At 49.1% G+C, this 17,771-nt stretch overlaps 1 protein-coding gene across 1 annotated transcript in view; it reads right to left on the reverse strand.

Annotated features, from left to right (window-relative positions):
- The window catches only part of GABBR2 (gamma-aminobutyric acid type B receptor subunit 2), a 340,039-nt gene that overhangs the window by 84,952 nt on the left and 237,316 nt on the right, over nucleotides 1-17,771 (reverse strand). The window contains exon 9 of the mRNA XM_011219329.3: nucleotides 11,208-11,268. Within this exon, the coding sequence (XP_011217631.2) occupies nucleotides 11,208-11,268 (61 nt within the window). The remainder of the gene's footprint in view (nucleotides 1-11,207; nucleotides 11,269-17,771) is intronic.

The following is a 17,771-nucleotide window of genomic DNA, read 5'->3' on the forward strand; positions in this document are numbered from 1 at the left end:
TTGGACAGTGCCAAGGAGCAGAGAGGACCAAGGACAGAATCCTGGGGAGTGCCTACCTCTTGGGTGGGGTGTGGGCAGGGCAAAGATGCTGCAAGGAGACTGGGAAGGACTGGCCAGGGTGCCAGGAGCAGGATGGCAGGAGAGAGTGGGCATCACGGGAGCCAAGGAAAGGGACAATTTTATAATGGAGCTGGCCAGCAGTGTCAGATGCCACCGAGAGACTAGAACAACAAGCCCCTTGAGCAAGGGGTCAGTGGATTTGGTGTGTGGGGATACTGGGAACCACAGACAAAGCAGGTTTGGGGAAGCAGGACCAAAGGCAAGGGGTGTGAAACAAGACGGTGAAGCCCCCAGGGCTGACCAGCCTTTGACAGGGTTGGGGAGTGGGCGGGGAGAACCCCTGAGGAGTCACCGAGCCTTGGCAGTGTGCCTGGATCTGTGTAGGAACTTTCTGTGCCTCTTTGTGCTCAGTTCTCACAGCTGGAGCTGGTGGTTTCAGTCCCACCACACAGATGAGGAAACTGAGCTCTGCACAAAGGTTGTGCCTTTGCCGCCACCCCACTGATTCTAAGAGTAGAACCCGGCCTCAAACCCGGGCTGTTTCCCACGGCCTGTGCTCTTCGCCAACATGGGGCTGCCTCAGTGGGATCCCTGAGCGGCGACAACTCCTGCCAAGCCGCCCCCTCCATGGGCCTCGTGTGCCTCCTGGTCTAGTAGCTGCAGAGAGGCCCACCCACGTGCCCACCCGCAGGGCAAGCGGGTCCCCAGAGCTGCCGACGCCGGGCCTCCCAATGCCCAGAGGTTATCACTGACACAGCTGCAGGAGTTCCAAACGTGCACCCGGAGGAAGTGCCAGCGGGCTGGGGCTCTGGCTCTCAGGGAATTTCTCTGCAGAAATGCAGATGCTCTGCTGGTCCCTTATAAACATTCAGGAAGCGAAACAGGGAATCCCACAGGCCACACTTCTGCCTGTGTTTCTCTGACTGTGGGGTGGAAAACAGGGCTGTAAAAGTCACTTCCTTCCCTCCACAGTGGTCTCCCTGCCACTTGCAGGTGGTGTCTCTTGCCTGGGTCCCAGCTCCTAAATGTCACATTAGCAGACTCTGCTGGGAGCTCCAGCATCCCTGCTCTGGCCTTCTGAAGTCTTCCGCCCCAGTCAGCTCCTGCCGCTCAGAGGAGGGAGCCCTGATTTATTTATCTGGCGTGGGGAGGCAGTTCATGAAATATGCAGGCTGATTGGAACAAATCACCAGGAGCTGGGAAGTGATGCGGCTGGTACCCCACTGCGCCCCCAGCTACACAGCCTGCCCCCCCAACTCACACACCCCAATGACTGTCCCATGGGACCAAGAGGAACGGCCAACTGGCTGCGGCACACGTACTGGGCTTCCCGAGATAGCCATCATCAGCAGGATCTCTCCCTGGGGTACTGCCTGGGGGCGCACAGGGGCTTCACCTGCTCCTGCATCGAAGGCTCTCGGCAAACCATGAACTGGGCATGATTTGCCACCGATTGTAGGTGAGGGAGGAGCATCACAGGAGTTAAGTGGATGCTCAGAGCCATGTGCTGGGCAGCAACCAAGTGGGCACCTGAACTGGGCTCCCCCAGCCCTGCACTCAGGCCACTCTCACCACCCATGCTGAGCAGAGCTGTTGGTCACTCGGCTCACATTTATGGAGTGCTTACTGCATGCCAAGCCCAGCTCCAGATATTCCCTGATAAAGAATCCCTCAAAAGCAGCAGCGTGGGTGGTGGAAGATGAGGTTCTGTTCCCATCCTTGACCAAGATGGCCTTGGACATCTGGGCACTGAGGAATGCTTGTGCTAAATCCCTTATCACTCAACAAACATCGACTGGGTGCCTATTATCTGCCAGGCTCTGGGCTGGAGATACAAAGTTCCAAAAAAAATATCATAATCTCTGACGTTGTAGTTTAGAGACTAGAGCCTCACCCAGCCCTACCAGGCAGGTAAAATTATTCTCATTTGCAGATATTCTTTCTCTCCAGCTTGCCCTTTGTTAGCAGGTGGCTGTAGCTGGGAAATGGGAACTTTCAAAGTGGCCATGAGGATTAAAGAGGAGAATATACAGGAAGTTTCTAGCTTACAGCCTAACTCACAGTAAGTGTTCAATAAATTATAGTTCACCTCATGATAAAAGTACTAAGCTCTTCGCTAGGTCCCCAAACACTCCCTAGGACCCCATAATGGTCCCTCTGCTTGGAAGGTGGCTTTCACCTCCCTCTACCAACATGGCCTGCACCCTACACCCACCTCTTCCAGGAAGCCTTCCCTGAGTACAGCTCCCTTCTGAGCATCTCAGTTGCTGTGGGCTGAAGGCATGGGTGACAGCCCCTGGTGTCAGAGCTATGCCCTAGGTGTGTCCAGGCCTTATGATTCCTGTCAGCTGGTTAGTTCCCGAGTGGGACCTGAAGCCTTGCATCTGGCATCCCTAGGTAGCATTGAGTCTCGTCCCCTGTCGCCTACACAGAGTCCCTCCTGGCTCTACAGGTAGAAGGATGCTGCCCTCTGTGTTATTCCATGGCCCAGCTGGTGCTGACCATGATAGGCACCCAGAACTCTCAATGTTTAACTCTTGGGTTCCTTGTTAACACCATTGTGCAAACAGCATTAACCACCCAATGGATACAGACTGGGCCTTGCAGACTGTGGACCAGGGGACAGGCTAGAAAGACCCAGCAGGGGGTGGGGGTGGATGAAGGAATTGAGCAGAGGGCTGCTTCCCTGCCCCACAACTCTGGTGCAGCTTGTGGCCAACTCACTGTGTGCCCTAAACAGACCATCCCTTTCTCTGGGCCTCAGTTTCTCCATCAGCAAACTGCACAGCAGGCCTTCCAGGGGTTCTCAGCCCTGGCCGGGCATTAGTATCACCTGGGAACTGCTGGAAAATACATATGTCTGAGTCCTAATATGGACCCATTATATTAGAACCTCTGGTGGGTGGAGGGGTGGGTTCCGGGCGGCAGTATTTTTAAAAGTCCCCTAAGCCGATCCTAATGCCCATCCAGGGTTGAGAACCACTAGATTTGACTGAAGGCTCTTCAAGGCCGACACTTTCTGTGCTAAGAGGCTAAAAATAGTGTGGAACAGAGAGCCCCTCGCCCGCAGAACAATTCTGCTTCCTCGTCGTGGGGCAAAAAGAAGGGTTCTCTTCAAAGAGCGCATTCTTTATTTCAAATTTTAGATTTGGATGATACGTAAAGGAAATAGGTCCTATTGGTGAAAATTAGGCAGCCAAAAAAAGTCCAGTCTGAAAATATTCCCTGGCTGCGGGCCTGAGAGCATCCATGAGACGGCGGGGAAACAGCTTCAGTCAGTGATTCTGCCTCCTTCTGGCCCGAGAGCCTGTTACGGGGTTGCCGACCTCCTGCGCTAGCTGGGTTCTCCTCCCCTCACCCCTAACTGTCCATTTGTCCTCAATTGGCTCTAGGTCTGAATGGAGGGATGTATATGTGTTCTTTAAAGTTTAATGGTTATAAACATACAGACTCAATGTATGACTCTGAGGTATAAAACATAGGATGGTCTTGACTCAACAAAAATAAAAAATGCTATGCAATCATTCTATTCTAGGCCCCCGTAACAAAATCCCAAATTCAGGGATAGGAAAGAGCTCTGGCTGGTAGACAGGACCCTTGGAGCTAGTCTTGGCTTTGCTGTCCCCTCTGTGAGGAGCCCCCAGGAAGTCCTGGCCTCTGCCTGGGTCTTGCTAAAGCGAGTGGGCTGGATGGGGAGATCTCTGTGGCCTCCACCCATCTTGCTCAATGATTCTGCAATTGCTTTGAAAACCTGCCTCACAGGTCCTGCCTCTGCCTCGGGGCCACACGTCACATGGACTCCTGCTCCCCCGGTGGTTCTTCAGGGGTGGGAACATGGCGATCACGGGCTCTGATTCTGCTCTTCTCCGGATGGCCAGCCATTCCTCAGGAGTGATCCCCGGTCTGGTCGCTGCCTGTGGGCAGGCACAAGAGGGCGACTCTCCTGTCACTGGATGAGGAGCAGAGCTGAGCAGCACCTCTCGGCGGCATTCCTTGGCCTGAATCCTGCACACACTCTTCTCTGTCTTCATAAACAATATACCACTGCCATGTTTGTAACGAATTAATGTCATTGTTCTTTGTTTGGAAATTTTGAACAGGCCAGGTGGACACTGGCCAAATGCCTTGGGAATATAATAACCCTGCTAAGGGCCGATTTGTCTATTGACTTAGGTGAGCTGGGCCAGGGGAAAAGCTAAGTATCTGGGGGTATGCAGGACACATATAAACATAACAGGTCATTTGCACCTACAGCACCTTTTGTTTCCTTTTCTTGGCTAACTTCACACTGGCCCTTCAGGATCCAAAACTCAGGGATAGGAAAGAAAACTCAGATGCCACCTCTCCCAGGTAGGCTTTCTAGAATCTGCCAGGTGGAGCCAAGTGCCCCTCCTCTGAACTCCCTTATCACATATCACACCCACTTGAGGTCCTGTATCTGTGCCCCCCCCCCAGGCCAGGAGGTCTCTTGAGGGCAGGGGCTGTGTCTTACCCAGCTCGGCACCCTCTGTGTCCAGTCAGGACTGGCATGCAGGTGCCGGGAAATGGCTCTTAAGAAACTTCAAAACCCCAAACCATAGGAGGGAGAAAAAGAACTTCTGTTCAACAAGGACTTTAAGTCTATAGATGAGTGACTGAATGAGAGAAGGTATTTGCAAAGCTTAAAGGTAAAAGGGGACTAATATTTACAGTACATTAGGGACTCTAGCAAATCAACAAGAAAAGGCCACTACCCTCAAAATAAAAGTGGTAGAAGGACGAGAAAGATGAAGAAATGGCTGACGAGCACAGGAAGAAATGGCCAAACCTCGTTAGTAATCGGAGATATGATATTTAAGACTACTGATATTACTTTATATCTTTAGACTCAAACAATGAGTGAGCCAGGGACTGGGAAGTGCTGGAGGGAGGAGGGACACAGGAATCCCCATGCTGGTGGCAGTGGAGACAGGTGTGGGCATTGAAAGAGCCATCTGGCAGATCTGAAGCATGTTCAGTGCTCACACACCTTCCCACCCAACAATTCTGCTCCTGGACATTTGTCCTAAGAAACGCCCAGTTGGGTTCATAAGAGGACACGTACAAGGACACTCATAATTTCTATCGGTGGGGGGTTGAAGGTGGCCCACGTATCTGTCACTGGGAGCGTGGATGGGTAAAGCATGATCAGTGCAAGGCATGGCTCAGATGTACCCACAGGAGCTTGGAAGCATCTCCAAAGCACAACGTGCTGAGTGGGGAGGAAAAAAAAGAGAAAGAAATAGAAGACGACACATAATCCAGTTGCACTGACAGAAATCAAAATATATGCATACAGAACAGCAATCCACATTTTGTAAGGACATACCAACACAATATGTGCGTTAAACACTTAGAGTGTTTGCCTTTCCCTGTGGGATGAGAGCAAATGCTTGAGATAGGGCACAAACAAGCGAGAGGGGCTTTCCTGGACCAGTGATCACAGTGTCTCATGAAATGAGGAGAGTGAAATGCGTCCTAAGGAAGCAAGACGGTACTTTTCTCGAAAAATTCTGGAGGGGAGCGGATCTGGGGTTATGGTCATGAGTGCCCAGGAGAGAAGCCGGAAGCCCACGGTTGCCATGGCCCTTCTCTGTGCTAGTCACTGAACCGTTCATAGCTTCACATCATGGAATTCTCACTATCCCCCAAGGCTAAGAAAATGGTCCCCTTTAATTTTACTATTTTAAACTGAATGCTGAAATGATGGCTTTAGAGAAATTAAGCCACAAGCACCTAGCTAGTAAGGAAAAGTCATGTCTGCTTCAAAGTTCATATAATTCAAAGCTCATATACTTGCAAGGGGATGAGTTCCCCATCACTGGAGGCATTCAAGGAGAGGTAATGCTGCAAAAGAGAGTCACGGTTCCCTTCAACATGGAGAGACTATGGCTCAATGAAACACAAGGTCTGCTAAATAAATCTTTCAGGCCACCTTCCTTGGGCATTCTGAAACATAAGCCCTTGATCATGAAGGTTGGGAAGTGTCAGGGTCAGGCTCCCAGCCTCAAAGAGCCCACATACACGTGTGTCCTTCCATTCCTGCCAACCCACAACCCTGCCAAGGTCTCCTGCAGTTCAGCGGCCTATGTCTCCACTCTTTGTATCAAGTCGAGTGGCAGTCAGATTACCTAGCCTTCCCAGACCTACGGCTAGGGGAAGGGAGCTACAATACATGCCTTGAAAGAAGGAAAAGGACATTAAAAACCGGCCTCAAGCATCTCAAACTAGGGTCAAACTAGCTCCCGAAGTTTTCTAGTCGGTTCTGGGAAATCATCTTCCTGCTTTTATAGACCCTGGCACTGGGCCAGAGAAATTATGAAGCCCCTGGGGGGCAGGGACTGTATCTTATTCAACTTGGCTTCCCTCGGAGGACTTGGTAAAGCGCCTGGCAGATGCTCAGGAAATGTGCACTGAATAGAACCGTATCTGTTACCCCAAAGACCAAATGGTAATTAATGTCTGCAAGTGGGGAGCGCAAGCCTGCATTTCGCTAGGTACCTTCTGAATGACAATCACGCTGTTGGAGTGACGGAAGACCCCGTGCCTTCAGATCAGGTGCTGAGATAGAAAAGTCCGAAGTCTGAGCCCTTTATGCTGCACAGAAGCCGTGTGAAATTCAAGCACATTATCGCTCGCTGAGACTCTGACAAACAGGCCTAATGAAGGCAGGGCTGGTGAGCGAGCGAGCGCGCAGATGCTGAGCACTCCCGAAGAGCAGCACAAACAAGGCTCTAATCATGGCTTCACGCAACTTCCTTCCCTGCTGCAAATTCTGAGCCATGTTTAGACTTCGCCAGGAACATGGATTCTTTCTTCTCGTGAGGGAGAAAAGAAGCCAATTCCCTGGCATTCATGCTCACGTACACGTGGTTTAACGGGAGTCAGCGCTGGCACGGGCAGGGGGAGGGCGGCTGAATGTGGAGTCAGACGGGGTTTAGACCTTGGCCCTGCGACACCCAAGGTGTGTGGCCACAGGATGCTAATGCATGCTTCTGACCACAGGGGGGCCACTCAGAATTGCACCTGAGCCAAGAGGAGGAGGGCACGGAATTGATTTGGGAGGTGGTCTTGGGGCACACTGAAGAGGTGTGGGGAGGTGAGATACGGAAGGGAAGGAAGCCAGTATGGGGGCAGTCATGAGCAGGTTTCTGGGCGGGCAACTGAGGCACGATCCCATTGGGAACCCCTAGAGACAGAGTAGAACACACCTTGCAGTTGCCCCACCCAAGAGGGAAGGATGCTGGGTGGTTTATCCTCTGCTTCTCTCTCCTCCCTGGCACAAGGCTGTCCCTGGAAGCCCCAGCTCCCTGGACACATGGCCTACTCCTTGCACAGGTGGAGGGGTGCAGGTGCTTTTCATGAGGCATTTGTTCTGGAATTGTGGCTGCTAGGGGAGTATGGATGTGTCAGTGGCAGCATCTGCCACCTACCATCTACATTGTCCTGCTGGGAGTTAAAATCTTTGGGAACCCCTGAAAATGAAGTGAATGGAGGGAAGCTGGGGGTGAGGAAGGTCATTCTTAAGGATCTGAAGCTCTCCCTGGATTAAACTGCCTCAGTCTCAAGAGGGGCCAGGGTGCTAACTCTGGCCCATTATTTTAGAACAGTACTGTTTACAAGATGGGTAGTTTCTCCAGCCTGAAACAACAATGGCCACCATCTTGAATTAGCTTCAGCTCACATTCTGCTGTCAAGGCTAACTGCTGTTTGCCAGACAGGTCGCTGGAAACCACGAATAAATGAAGATGTTCTTAAATTCCTACAAGTCCTATCACCAACTAATCCAGTAAGCATTACCAAGAGCCAGCCAAGAGCCAGGCATCATGTCAGTAATGTGACGAGCTTCCCAGCACTTGAGAGTCTAGAGAGCAAAATCTCATTCAGCCCTTTCCCCAGCCCTAGCAGTTGGGCAGGGCTGGCATTAGTGCCACCCCATTTTCCAAAGGATTAAGCTGAGGCTTAGGGAGATGAAGTAACTTGCCCTGGGTTACACTGCTGCTGAGTTTCAGAGCAAGGACTTGAACCCAGGTCTTCTGCCTCCAGGTTAAATCAATAAACTTGTACTGGGGGCCTACTGAGCGCCAGGCATTTGTGCTACCCTACAGCCTTGGAATCTAAGAGTGCAGGACCATGGCTTCTTGGCTCGCCTTTTAATCTTCTTCCCAAAGCTACCTCCCATTTCCAACTCATTTGTGCTTTAGTTTTGCAAAGGAATTAACAGAGCCTCCTATGAAATGCTTCTTCTACCGTAGAGAAGAGGGTTTGGAAGGCCCCGAGAACTCTGCACAAATGAGGAGCTCGAAGAGCATCTCGTGAGGTCTTCAGAGGAAGGGTGGGAAGGGCCAGCTTCCAAGATCAGGTTAGCGAGCTTTGAGACAGCCTGGGTGTGAGTCTCGGAGCAGCCCCTGCAAAGGGAGCCCCTACTGCTGGGAGTGGCTGTCTGCGAGCCAGCTCTGCTGTGAGCCCTGCTGTTCACCGTCCCCTCTAAAGACAGTGCAGGAGGTGAGGGAAAGAGAAGCGGACAGGGGCAGAGATGGTGTGAAGGACACGGCAGAAAACAACATGGTGGTTCTATTTAGAGGTTGTTTTGAAAGGCCAATGGCATGAGGCAATTCTTGGGGTAAATCCTGGAAAGTCCCAGAAAACAGAGTCTGACCAGCCCAGGGAAACGTGGGCCAGGAGAAGGGAAGGAACGAACTCACCATCCCACGGCGAGTCAGGGTCTGCCCCAGGCAAGCCCCTTCCCCTGTCTGGGGCTCAGTTTCCTCTCTGTGAAATGAGATGACAACCAGGCACCCTTCCAGGTTGGTCAGTTGTTCAGTAATTCAGTGCCGCTCCACCCTGGCAGACATGCACCTCTGAGACCCTCTACATTTGGAGAACTAACTCTTGTGCCCCCAGCATTCTAGTGGCTCATTCTAGTCCTGAAATAACACAGAATCCCTCTGTCAACAGGACCAACGTTTGTTTTAAAAACATATAAAGAGGAGCAGGTGCAGGTCCCGCTCTGATGTTCACTAAAAACAGGGCATGGATGCGGTGAAGGGAAAACACTCAGGTGTGCATGTGAGCACAAGAGGGAAGCTGAGGTCCCGTCTCAGCTCTGCACTAACCAGCTTGTGTCCCGGGGCGCAGCACCTCCCTCCCCTGGGCCCCAGTTCCCCCTTTATTCCAGGAAGCAGTGGAACAGGGTCATCTCTAAGACCCTGCCGTGTCTGACATCCTACCTATGGCTAAGTGTGGGGAGAAGCTAGAAAGGGTGGGCAGATGTAAAGGCACCTGGGGGCTTTCAACCCACCAAGAAAATCTGGATTTGCTTCAGAAAGGTGTCATCATTTTTGACACAGTGCTAATCATAATTGCTGCTACTTGCTGAGCAAGAAATATATGCACATTATTTCTATGTGTTATCGAGTTATTTCCACATTCCAAGAAGACAGGTAGGATTATATTCCTATTTTACAGATGAGGACTTCACGCAGGTGAAGTTACTTGCCTAATGTGCTATATCGACTTGAGCTAAGGTAGGTCAGGCCCATCTCTGAACTACTGTTTGCTCCATTGCTTTCCTTATAAATGCCTAAAACTAGTCACTGGAGTTGGTGTCTAATCCTAACAACAACAAAAAAGGCAATAAAATTGGCACGCACTTGTAGCTGTGATCGGCCAATCAATATTTTATAAAATATTCTCCTAGAATGATATAATTTGAGAACTGGAAATGTGACAAGAGAATTTAGTTACAATCACTCAAAAAAAAAAAGAGTAAGTATCTTTGCCAAGATGCTTACTTGGTTCAACCAATGAAGAAGCAAGACTTAACAAATGGGAAAATAATTATATTTGCTGAAAATTACATCTTTTGTGCATGCCAGAGAGCTGACATGTGTTTCAATTACCTGCCACGGGAAGACGAATGGGTAAATCTACAAGATTGCATTACGGAGCCACAGTACCCAACACCTCTCCTCATTGATCTAAATCCGGAGGGATTTGTCTGAATGAACCCGGATAACTCGATTTCATTTCTTGCTTTCCCCTGGATGACTTTGGGATCTGACGCAAAGGCACTGCTCTTGTTTCTGGATTTTCCAGAAACATCCAGATGCTGAAAAACACTGCAGTGAAGAATGGTGCATCTAGTGGTTTCGGCTGACAACCCTGCTGATGACTGTGCGGGTTGCAGAGAGGTGTCTCCCTGGGGGAAAGCCCAGCCCTGCTCCTCACAGATGCCAAGTGGGCTCCAACAAGCCGCTGCCCCTCTCTGGGCCTCTATTTCTACCTCGTCACTTGAGGAATAGAATCTGGAAGTTTTCTGAGCCCCTTCCAACATGGACAACAGAAAAGTCCAACAAGCGACCTGGATTCTTAAAAAAAATTAAGGACCTATTACAAGCATGGGTGGTGGGGATGATTATGAGTTCAAAGAGATTAAAGAGAAACAGCCATTGTATGGATTCTCCCACAAATTGTAAAGACATTTTGGAGATAATCAGGGGATCAACATAGACTAGAAGTGGAAGGAGACTGAGAATTGTTGTTAAATGTTTTAGGTAGGATAATAGTATCATGGTCATGTTTTATAAAAAGTCCTTATCTAGTAGGAATACATACTGCAGTATTTATAGATTGAAATGAGATAATGTCTGGGAGCCGCTTTAAACATTACAGCAAAAAAAAAAAAAAAAAGGATGCAGTGGGTGAGTAAAGATAAAGCAAGATTGGCAAAATGTTGATGATGGTTGAAGCGAGGTGATGGGTGCACAGGGCTTATTATGTGGTTCTCTCAACTTTAGGGTCTGTTTGGAAATTTCTATAATCAAAACCAAAAACAATGCAAGCTTTCTCAGAATACTAGAGGGGACAGAACCCCCCACCCCCATACTTTCATGAGCCTCTCAGAGTCCTGTGGGGAGACTGAATAGCCTGAGAAGTCATGCAGTTGAGAAAAATATTCTAAATAAGTTGAAACTAATGTTTTCACAGAAAAGTGTTTTCTACTGATTCTGCTTTCTCTTATCTGGAACATCATACTTTCATTTCTTTTGATGTATTTTATTGCAGAAACACAACATCCACAAATATAGAATTCATCAACTAGAAAGAATAAGCATCAGAAAGCCTACCTTGAAATTGAGTAAATTTAATGGTCCCCATTCTCTCCCCATTCCGGAACACAACTTGACCCTAAAAACAAAACAAAACAAAACAAACAAGAACAAAAGAGAAATGCCATATTAGCTCAAACACCACTGATCTCAACTGAAATTCATAAATGGTACAATGTGATTATTAATCTTGGGGAAAAAAATAGATTTCCGCGGGGCTGCAGATGCAAAATTAAACTAACTGTTTTAAAACTGGCTGTGACTTTATCTGGTTAATCGGAGGAGCACAAAATCAATAATGGAACTAACACATGTGAATTCACGCTGAGCTATGTGTCATCATTATCATCATGATAATCCATGAAACCCCACGTGTCCCATGTCATCCTGGGACAAGGTCTTCCAGGAAAGACGGAGGCAGCGATGTGGCCCAGGGAGCCTGGCCCTGACTCTGCTCCTGGGCCCCACCCATTAAGATGTGTGGCTCTGCCAAGGCTGTTTGGCGTGAGGATCAGAAGGGGACTGGAGGTCAGTTAGTATTTCTTATTAAGGACAGAGAATGTTTTTGTAAGTTCTTCCTGAGGGGTGACATCAGCCCCAATTATAAATGGGCTACGGGGCAGCACAAAATGAAACTTCTTGAGCCAGTGAGACCTGCCTAGTGTCACAGGCAGCTAAGCAACCCTCATTAGAGGCCCCGGGGGCGACAGACAGCCTCTTCTGCTGCATCTGCCTTACTGGCTGGTACGGGGCTTCCATATACTGGGTTAAATAAATGGGGAACATAAAGAGGGTGTGGGGTCTCTCCTTGCTAATACACGACCCATCAGAACTCTGTAACCAGGCAAGGAAATCGACACGTTGTATTGATGAATCTTTTTGACAAGTTTGAGTGGAAAGGGGGATGATCCTCATTTTACAGATCAAGACACTGAGACCAAGAGAGGTTATGTGCTCTGTATGAGGTCACTGTAAGTGAGGCTGCTGGGAGTCAGATCCAAATTTGATTTGAACGCCCGTGCCATTTCCCTACAGCATGTTGCTCCTCATCAAGAAATAAATTTCTTCCTATCTTTCCATTAACATACAATTAGGAAAAGCAATGGTCTTAAAGGGACACTGTTCTACTCTCATGCTCTTGTATCATCAGGTCATAGCACGCACAATACTTAGGATCCCACTCAATTCTTGGGACAAAGAGCCAAGAAGTATCCTCCCTTGGTGGAAATCCAAAGTCTGACGCTCTGCGGCTTTTCGAACAAAGAGAATCACTCAACCTGTTCTCAGAACGAGAAACCCCTTCTGAGGCCACTTTGACACCTTTTTGAAATCCTGTAGACAGCTGCAAGTAGTATCAGTTTGAAACTAATGCCCACCAAATTCCATATTCAGGTGACGGCAAGCAATTCTCAGGAGTGTGAAAACACTTGAGCGTAAGGTGAGATGGGAGCTGTGATTTTATTTCTAGGGATGATTGAAAAACACAGAACATCTTGCAAAAGGCTCACTTTTATGCAAATAGAGCACTTTGCATAGCTGGAAAAGACGCAGACACGGCGGACAAGGAGGACATTTCTTGGTTTGATAAAGGTGGAGATCTAATTTGCCCATCTCCTGCCAAGCTCTGAGGAACTCCAAAGACTTCTAGATACAAAATGTGGACAAATTCTGCAGAATTTTTATTAGTTAAACTAAAAAGTACATGAAATGGTCTTCGAAGCTTGGATGGAAAGACACTGGATTGGAGTATGAGGTGGGGATGAGAACCTCCCTTTACTTTGTAAGCAAAACAAATTAGTCCATCTTTGAAGTGAAAGCTGTCACATTTTATTTTCCTCATGATGACTATTTTTGCTAACAGTAGCTCCTTAATCTCTCAAGTAATGCAGTGGAAGGAGGCCAGTGTCTGAATATCCCAAACCCAGCTTCGGTGCCAGGCACAGTCCTCAGCACCTGAGTTATGGACCTAGCAAAGCTCCTGACCTACAATGCGCAATCAGTAAATGGCAGTAGTAATTTTTATTTTAAAATGTTTAATAGCAGAGAGCTGAAATAAAAAGATTTTAAGCACCAGGAAGCTTTCCAACCCTTGGGAGGAGATTTTCCATATCGCATGGTGTCATCCGGCAAAGGGATAAACTGTTGGGTCTTTGCCCAAGGTGTCCTTGCCTCTCAGAAACATCAGCCCCCAAGAGACTGAGTTCTCAAACCACATGAGCCGCTGTGTGGTTCACAGGCAGGTAATGAAGGACACACAGATGGTAATTGGGCTATACTGGGGAGTCTGCACAGAGAGGAAGCCAGGAAGCTCCAGGAAGCCCCCTCCTGAAGAAGATGCGTCATCCGATTCTTTCCGGAAGAAGTGACCATGGCACCCATTGGGTCTGACCGCTAAAGCCAATTCCGCTACCCTGCCCGTGGCTGACTGGATGGGGACCACTATCCTAGCCAAGTCGACGTCCATTAAAACCGGACACAAGGAAGCCTACATGCAATCAGATGATTTTCATGAAATTCTGCCCTTCCACAAATATTTGCCTACTCTGGGCCAACTACTTAGCTTCCAGGTGCTGATTCCTGCTCTTGGAGAGCTTTATATTTGATGAGGAGGGACAAATAAAAACAAGTTCGCCAATAAACGCACAAGATGACTTTAGTTCGTGGAGAGTGCCGCGACGAAGGTAAGAGGGAATGGCTGGGCGAGGGATAGGTCTGTTGCGCAGTCAGGGAAAAGCTTGCTGAAGAGCTAATAGAAGAGTTGCAGGCTGCAAGGCAAGAGGGAGATGCTCCAGGCACAGCGCCAAGTCAGGGCAGGAACAGAAAGGGCCGGCGTGGAAGGGCACCACAAAGCGAGGGAGTGGGCAGGTGGGCAGGGCCAGGTCACATCCGACCTGGAGGCCGTGACAGGGCTCTGGAGGTGATTTTAAGTGCAGGGAAGAGCCCCGGGGGGTGTGGGGGGGGAGGCTGAGCAAAGCAGTACTATAATCTGATGTAAGATTTGAGAAGATGGTACTGGCTGCTGGATGGAGAAGGGACAGTAGTGTGGAAATAAAGATACTGAGAAACTGGGGGCTCTGGCAGCCAGTAATCCAGGTGTGAGGGGACAGTGGCTCAGGCGAGGGTGGTGGCCAGATTCTCTCTCTTGCCAGCTCAAAGGGTACCACCAAGGTGGCTGGGCAGAGTGGCCTGCACAGGAGCAGATTTCCACCCTACTCCTGCCCTCTCTGTCTGGTGGACACTGTAGCATGCAGCCCCAGGGCTCCCTTGGGATGAAGGCACTCATTTCCCCAGCTGCCAGGCATCCTGGCTGCTGCTGAGTTGCCTGGCACCCAAACGGAGCTGTGCCAATGACGGTTATGCCCCCTTCCTGTGGGGCAGCCTACATCCAATGGTCATGAAGGGACATAGTTCTACCCCCTTGCCTCAATTCAGGACAACTGTGAAGAACCGTGGGATCCAGAAGTCCCTGTAGGATGCCCAAGGTCATGGTTACACCTGCATTACTTCACTTGCCCCTTTGCCAAATCCTGCTTCACCTCCTCCCTCCCAGGTCTTGTTCCTGAGAGCCCTCCCTGTTCGACTTCAATATGCAAACCTTTGTCTCAGAATCTGTTTCCCGGGCAACCCCACCTGAGACCCCTGCCATCAAAGGTCACTGGGACTCTGTCTTTCTTGCAACCTGAAGGAGACTGAGTGACAAGGCTGTGGATTCTGTGGGAAGCCCATGCCTCAGCCTCACCGTGGCCTGGCATCTCAGCCAAGGAAGCCGGCTGGCTTTGCTTTCTTAAACCCCAGCTTGAGGGGGGATTTGTTTTGCTCTTCTCCCCACACACGTATTCTTTACGTATATATAAATGCCATGACTCTCCTTAAGCTTTCGCTGTGTGCGATCCCAGAGCTGCACAGGATCATCACGTGCCCTTGAGACCAATCTGTATGATGCACTGAATTCTAAAGCAGTGGAATTTGGTAACTCTGGCTGGTGTGGTGGCCGGGTGCTGTCTGCTGGCGCACAGTCCACACCTGCTCTTCTATACCCTCCTCTGTGTTGCAGCAGCTCAAAGTCCAGAAACCAGATTTCCCACCATCCCCTGCCAGCTGGTTTCCATTTAGGTTCTGCTACTGAGAAGCACTCACGGGAGATTTAGAAAGTACGCATAAGGGAAAAGCTATTTTTTTTTTCGGCTTTGGCTGTAGCAGCAGGAGTTCTGGGTGCCTGCAGGTGTCTGTGGGTCCCAGCGGCCCCCCAACTGTCAGCATGGGGGGCTCTGAGCTGACTGCTCAGTGGACGGTTGTGGGGTCCCCACAGCAGTAGAAACAGCAGCAGTGGGAGCCTCAGAAGCCAGAGCACTTGGGTCCCCACTATTTTATTTGCATTTCTCATTGGCTCTGGGTCATTCCTGCAAACTCCTCGGAAGTTAGAATCCATTACCCATCAGCATGCCGTCTAGAAAACAGAAACTACGTCATGCATTTCGGGCATTTCAGAGGCGGTGGCAACGCCATTTCCCTTTTGGTTTCTGCAGCCCAAGGGGCTTGGTAGTTTCTGTAAATACTTGTCTCCAGCGACAGCCCCTTCCTGTTCGGCTCCTCCACCCTTTTCAACAAAGTTGTAACCAGTTGCCTGTATTAAAATCTCCCTCTGAAATGCCTGAAGTGGTTTCTGTTTTCTCGATGGCATGCTGATGGATAATGGATTCTAACTTCTGAGCAGTTTATAAAGAATGACCACAGAGCAGATCTGGAATGCAAATAAAATAATGGAAGTAAAGCCGCCAAGCGGATAATTTAGAAGGAACTTTTTTTCCCTGAAAGAGATGTCGCTGCTATCAAAGAAGGCAGTCTGTCTCATGAAAGTCGATCCAAACGAACAGCTCAGGTTGAACTGGGAGCAATAAAGCTGCATTTCTTTGACCGAGAAATCTTCAGAATGCACAGGATAACACATGGAAAAAAGCTTACGTTTCAGCATTCACCAGACAATAGTCAACACTGCCCCCAGCGTGACCCTGGGTAGTCACAGAGTGTGTCTGAGTGTCCATTCTCATCTTTGAAAAATAGGAAGCTCAATACCTACTTGTCAGGATTGTTTGTGAGAATTAAAGAAGGTATTTATGAAGAAGGCATAACCCAGAGCTGCTGTGCATAAAAAGGGTAACTCATAATTCCTCCAGGTAATCCTAGTTAGCAGAATTTCACCTGGTGCCAGCTCAGAATCCCCAGGAAAATCAGTGGAGAGTGAAATGTACTAAGGATTCCAGCAGCCTGCTCTTAGAAAAATTGTTTCCATTGTTCATCTTTAATGTTTTACTACTAAGCTCGAGTAAGATCTAGTCCAATAGCAGTTTATGAATTGTATGGGTCAAGCCCTACACTGGAACTTTTTTTTTTTTTTTGGTCTCTTTCAATTTCACAGTGGAGGGCAGGGATGCCCAGCCCCGGACATGATCTGATGTTGGGCTGGAGCTGGAGGCTGGACAGAGTGAAGACTTGCTCATCTCAGCCTAATTGCGTAGGGCCCCAGGCCCACTAAGGGACACAGTCTCTCAGATCAAGGCACGTTTAGGGAAGGATTTATGTCTTTAATATGTGCCTAAGTGCACGCTTGTCTCTGGCAGTAGTGTTTGTCTCTGGGAGGTGTGAGCATGCAAGCTCATCTGAGTGCTTGGTCGGTGCTGTGGGGAAACAAGATCTGCCTGACATGTCACACCGGCTGAAGGGGGACAGGAGCCCCTGGTCAGTACCCTGCTAGCTGTGTAGATGAGCCAAGCCCACTTTGGATGGTTCTGCTGCCAGCCCTCCAACCAGGATGACGCTGGTCTCAAATAAATAAGGAGGACCTGGAGAAGACACTGGGGTTTGAATGCTGGTCAGATTTTCCATCAAGGTAAAGACCTTCATCACGAAGGCTTCAAGAAGAAAGTGCCTTCTGTTTTCCAAGGGATGGCAGGACTTATAAGAGAATTATCAAACAATTGTGTATGTCCACCCACATGTTCTACAAAGGTAAAAAATACTTTTTTTTCCCCAGACTGTGCCTTAGGCTAAAATAAGTCATATTTTGCAGACTATTTAAAATATTCTTATATGAATATGCTTTCCATAGGCCCAAGCCTAGAGAAAAGTTTGATGTATCTATTGAGTTTTGAGCCATGGGTTAGCAGGATATTAAGAGGAGGGGCAGGATGGGAGGGGTGGCAAGCTCCCAGCGCCACCCTTCTGCTGGTGCATAGTACATGGAGAGGCATCCTTCTAAGAGACTGTGATTAGATGGCCCAAAGGGTTCCAACGGTCACCAGCCACAAAGCAAGTGGTGGCCTAAGGCAGGGATGGGTGCAGTGGAGGGGAGAGAGATGAAGAGACGATGGCAGGGTAGATGGGCCAAGAGGGGTGGGACCAACTCCTCTTTCCTTCCAGTCATAATACAAGTGTCAAGCTTGTTTAGAATAGCAAAATATCAGACATGAACAAAATGTCCACAATATAGGGCAATAGCCACGTGATGAAATATTATGATACAGGCATTGAATCAGCCAGCACTGTCGAGCACCTAAACGTGTTGGGCACATGCCGGACCGGCAC

The sequence above is a fragment of the Ailuropoda melanoleuca genome, chromosome 7 (assembly GCF_002007445.2).
Source record: "Ailuropoda melanoleuca isolate Jingjing chromosome 7, ASM200744v2, whole genome shotgun sequence".
Lineage (NCBI taxonomy): Eukaryota > Metazoa > Chordata > Mammalia > Carnivora > Ursidae > Ailuropoda > Ailuropoda melanoleuca.